This window comes from Austrofundulus limnaeus, unplaced genomic scaffold (assembly GCF_001266775.1).
Source record: "Austrofundulus limnaeus strain Quisiro unplaced genomic scaffold, Austrofundulus_limnaeus-1.0 Scaffold1000, whole genome shotgun sequence".
Taxonomy (NCBI): domain Eukaryota; kingdom Metazoa; phylum Chordata; class Actinopteri; order Cyprinodontiformes; family Rivulidae; genus Austrofundulus; species Austrofundulus limnaeus.
Window position 1 is genome coordinate 57,855 of NW_013953402.1, and position 3,295 is coordinate 61,149.

The 3,295-nt window shown below is 39.6% G+C and overlaps 1 protein-coding gene across 1 annotated transcript in view; it reads left to right on the forward strand.

The window, feature by feature from the left end:
* acss2 (acyl-CoA synthetase short chain family member 2) overlaps positions 1-3,295 on the forward strand; it is a gene marked incomplete at its 5' end in the record, with an annotated part of 62,040 nt that overhangs the window by 55,952 nt on the left and 2,793 nt on the right. The window contains 2 exon segments of the mRNA XM_014030115.1: positions 793-969; positions 1,169-1,243. Coding sequence (XP_013885569.1) covers positions 793-969; positions 1,169-1,243 — 252 coding nt within the window.

Here is a 3,295-nt window from a genome sequence, read left to right on the forward strand (position 1 = left end):
ATTAGTGACAAACAATAACAGTAACAACAGCTTTTTGACAAGTTTTAAATTTCTTTAAAATGCATTCAAAATGTTTAAAAATAAACTACAAAATTTTATTTAAAGTGCAAATTAAAATATAGCTGCATTGCAACTGTACTTGATAAAGTTTTTAACTTTTAAAATATTGTATGGTAAAAACAGAAGCTGCTCTTCATATTGGCATTTTTTGATGGGTTACCTTCATTTTTGCTTCTACTTTTAATTTAAAATAAGTTTCCATTCTCGGCAGGTTTCTAAGGTTCTTCTTCTACATATTAAAAAGTTGTTAAACATCTGAGTGGCGCACTGCTGCTACTAATGGTGAGAAAGTGTATTGCACCTTATTCAAAATCARTGCRGTCCCACGGCCCAAAGTTAAAAACTGTTGTTCTTTTGAGGCCCTCAAGGTGGCGCTCGTAGCCCACAACTGGGCCACGGCCCATAGGTTAAGAATCTCTGATTTAACGCACTGATCAGTCTCTATAGATTGATTTACCTGTATTAGCTTTGTAGAGATCTAGTGTGTGTGAATGTGTGTGTGAATGGGTAAATGAGGACACACTTTGTAGTGTGAAGTGCTTTGAGTATCCTGGTTGGATAGAAAGGAACTAGTGTATATAAATACAGTCCATTTGCTATTAATGAGTGAACTAAAGTGTGTTTTATAAATGCCTACTTAAAAAAACCCAGGCTTAAACATGGTCTGGTATGAGTGTTCTTTGTGTGGGATCTCTTTCACCCCTGTTTTTCCCCTGTCTGACCTACCCTCAGGTCACCTGTTGAGTACAGCCGAGGTGGAGTCAGCTTTAGTGGAGCACAAGGCCGTCGCTGAAGCTGCAGTGGTGAGCAAACCACATCCTGTCAAAGGAGAGAGCCTCTACTGCTTCGTCACATTGAAGGATGGACTCATATATAATCAAACACTGGAAGCAGAACTCAAAAAACAAGGTTTGTGATCACAAAACATGTTCTGTTTTTAATATTTATACATAAAGCCTTACTGTATCATTGTGTCTTAGTTGGGTAGTTCATAGCATCCTGTAATAAAAGTAAACGCTTAAAAAATGCGTAGAGAAAACAGATTAATGTGATAAGGTACTTAACTAAAACCAGTTTCACTATGTTGTGTTTTATATGTTTCCCTCAGTGAGAGAGAAAATTGGAGCCATTGCTACACCGGACTTCATCCAGAATGCACCAGGACTGCCTAAAACCAGATCTGGTAATCTACGCTTCCTTTCTGCAATAAAGTTTATGAAACGATGCATACAGTAAAACCTTTTTTCCACCTGAGAGATTTGAAGATGGTGCTGAGTCCAGACTTGTTTCACAGATGAAGATGTGTCTGTGCCTGACATGATACAGAAGTACAGCAAGTCTCTGTGTGACTGAGTATTACTGAAGTCCAGAGTTGTGTCCCTGATTACTCTTTGGTGTTTAYACAAATTCACATTATTTTCAAAAATAACCCCATAAAAGTCAACTTAAAAGACAATGTCTCAAAACCTTTTCAGGCTGCCTCTGGTTGTTCATGAATCATTGATTGARGCTCAGACTCTCAGTAAAGCTGATGATTGAAGCTAACCTGCCTGTGTTTTGGGGCAAACATTAAATTGTTCTTATGACTGAGTCAKCATTCCCAGTGTTGTTGACTGGCATCTCCCCACCTCTGTACCTGTGAGTGAGGTAGTGACAGACTCATGAAGATCTTTGAGTCTTTACCCGYAGATCCCAAAGATAACAGGAAACAGAAACTTTGTTATTCCTCAGATCTGCAGAATTTCAACTCACAGTTTCAGTTCTGGATTTAATCACAAATGAAGAACGCAACAGTTTGTTGTTGTTGATGGGTCAAGGTTTACAGTGGTACCTTGACTTAAGAATGTCCTAACTAACGAGTTTTTTGAGATACAAGCAGTCTCTCAGATATATTTTTGCTTTGAGTTGAGAGCTAAAATTTGTGTTACGAGCGAACTTCACACGCCCCACTGCTAGATGGCGCCACAAACGCTTGAGTGAACATCGCAACAGGTGTTCACAGTCTCAGTTAGCTTTAAGCAGTTAGCTCGCGGTTAAAGCATTTGTGTTCCACTCGCAGTTATTTTTATAAAACTTCACGAACCAGTTTTTGCCAACTATGGGACCAAAAAATGGTGAGAGCAAAGGATGGCGCTGAGAAAAAGAAACGGATGATGTGCATTGAACTGAAGAAAGAAATTATTGAGAAACACGAGAAAGCTGTGCGTGAAGTCGACTTAAGGCTCGGTTATAGTCGTGCTTTGGGTTGTCGCGGAAGCKCTGCGGAGTGCGCCCGCTCCTCAGCCACGCTCTGTGAAAACATTTGACGTTCATATTATCGCTATTTTTCAGTTGCCGACAGATGGYAGTATGGTGCCAAAGCAGCGGAAAAGTAGTACGAGAGAGTAGAACAAGAAACGCTTGAYGTCACACATAAAGTAACCACATTTACCTCTTTCGCCATATAATCTAACATAATATAGCATAATAATAACTAATATAATATCTGTTTCTCTGTGCTTCACGAAATGAGAGAGCCACACTGGTGTGTTTCCTCCAGGATCACGGCTTTCACAAACCGGTCGCAAATATTTTTACATGTCTTCCGTCATAAAACTCATCTTTCTTTGCAGCCGTTGCCATTTCCTGCCATGAGTTTTGTGCCATCTGGTTGTCTTTATGATCTCTCATGGAGGKATCATACAGATACCGGTACATTCGGACCTGTTCAGCGAGAGMACCATTAGCAAAGCAGTACGAGCCCAGCACTTCCACAGTCTGCACCATATTGAAGCTGTACCTTTTACAGTGTACTTACTTAAAGGGGACCTATTATGCAAAATTCACTTTTTGAAGGTTTTTTTACTCAACTTTGGGTATGTACTTCTTAAAAAAACAGTCCTATGACCAACAAAATGCACCCAGGAGCATATTTACTGTAAGTAAATGTATTTTTAATGTATGTTAATGACAAGTTTTATATTTCCGTCATTTTGTGATGTCACAAGCCGTACGACAACCCACCAGAACCTGCGTTCAGCCCCTTATCTATCCCCAACTCCTCAGTATAAAAAGCCGTCACCGTGTTGTTGTGTAATGTGTAGCTCATTTCACAACAAGCCTCCAATAGGGCAATGGGTAGAGTGTTGGACCAGAGAGCAGAAGACCAGGGTTTGAGACCAGCATGGACACAATTTAATTATTTATTTATATTCATTCGTTATGAACACGTTTTCTCATGTACCTCTATTGTTTA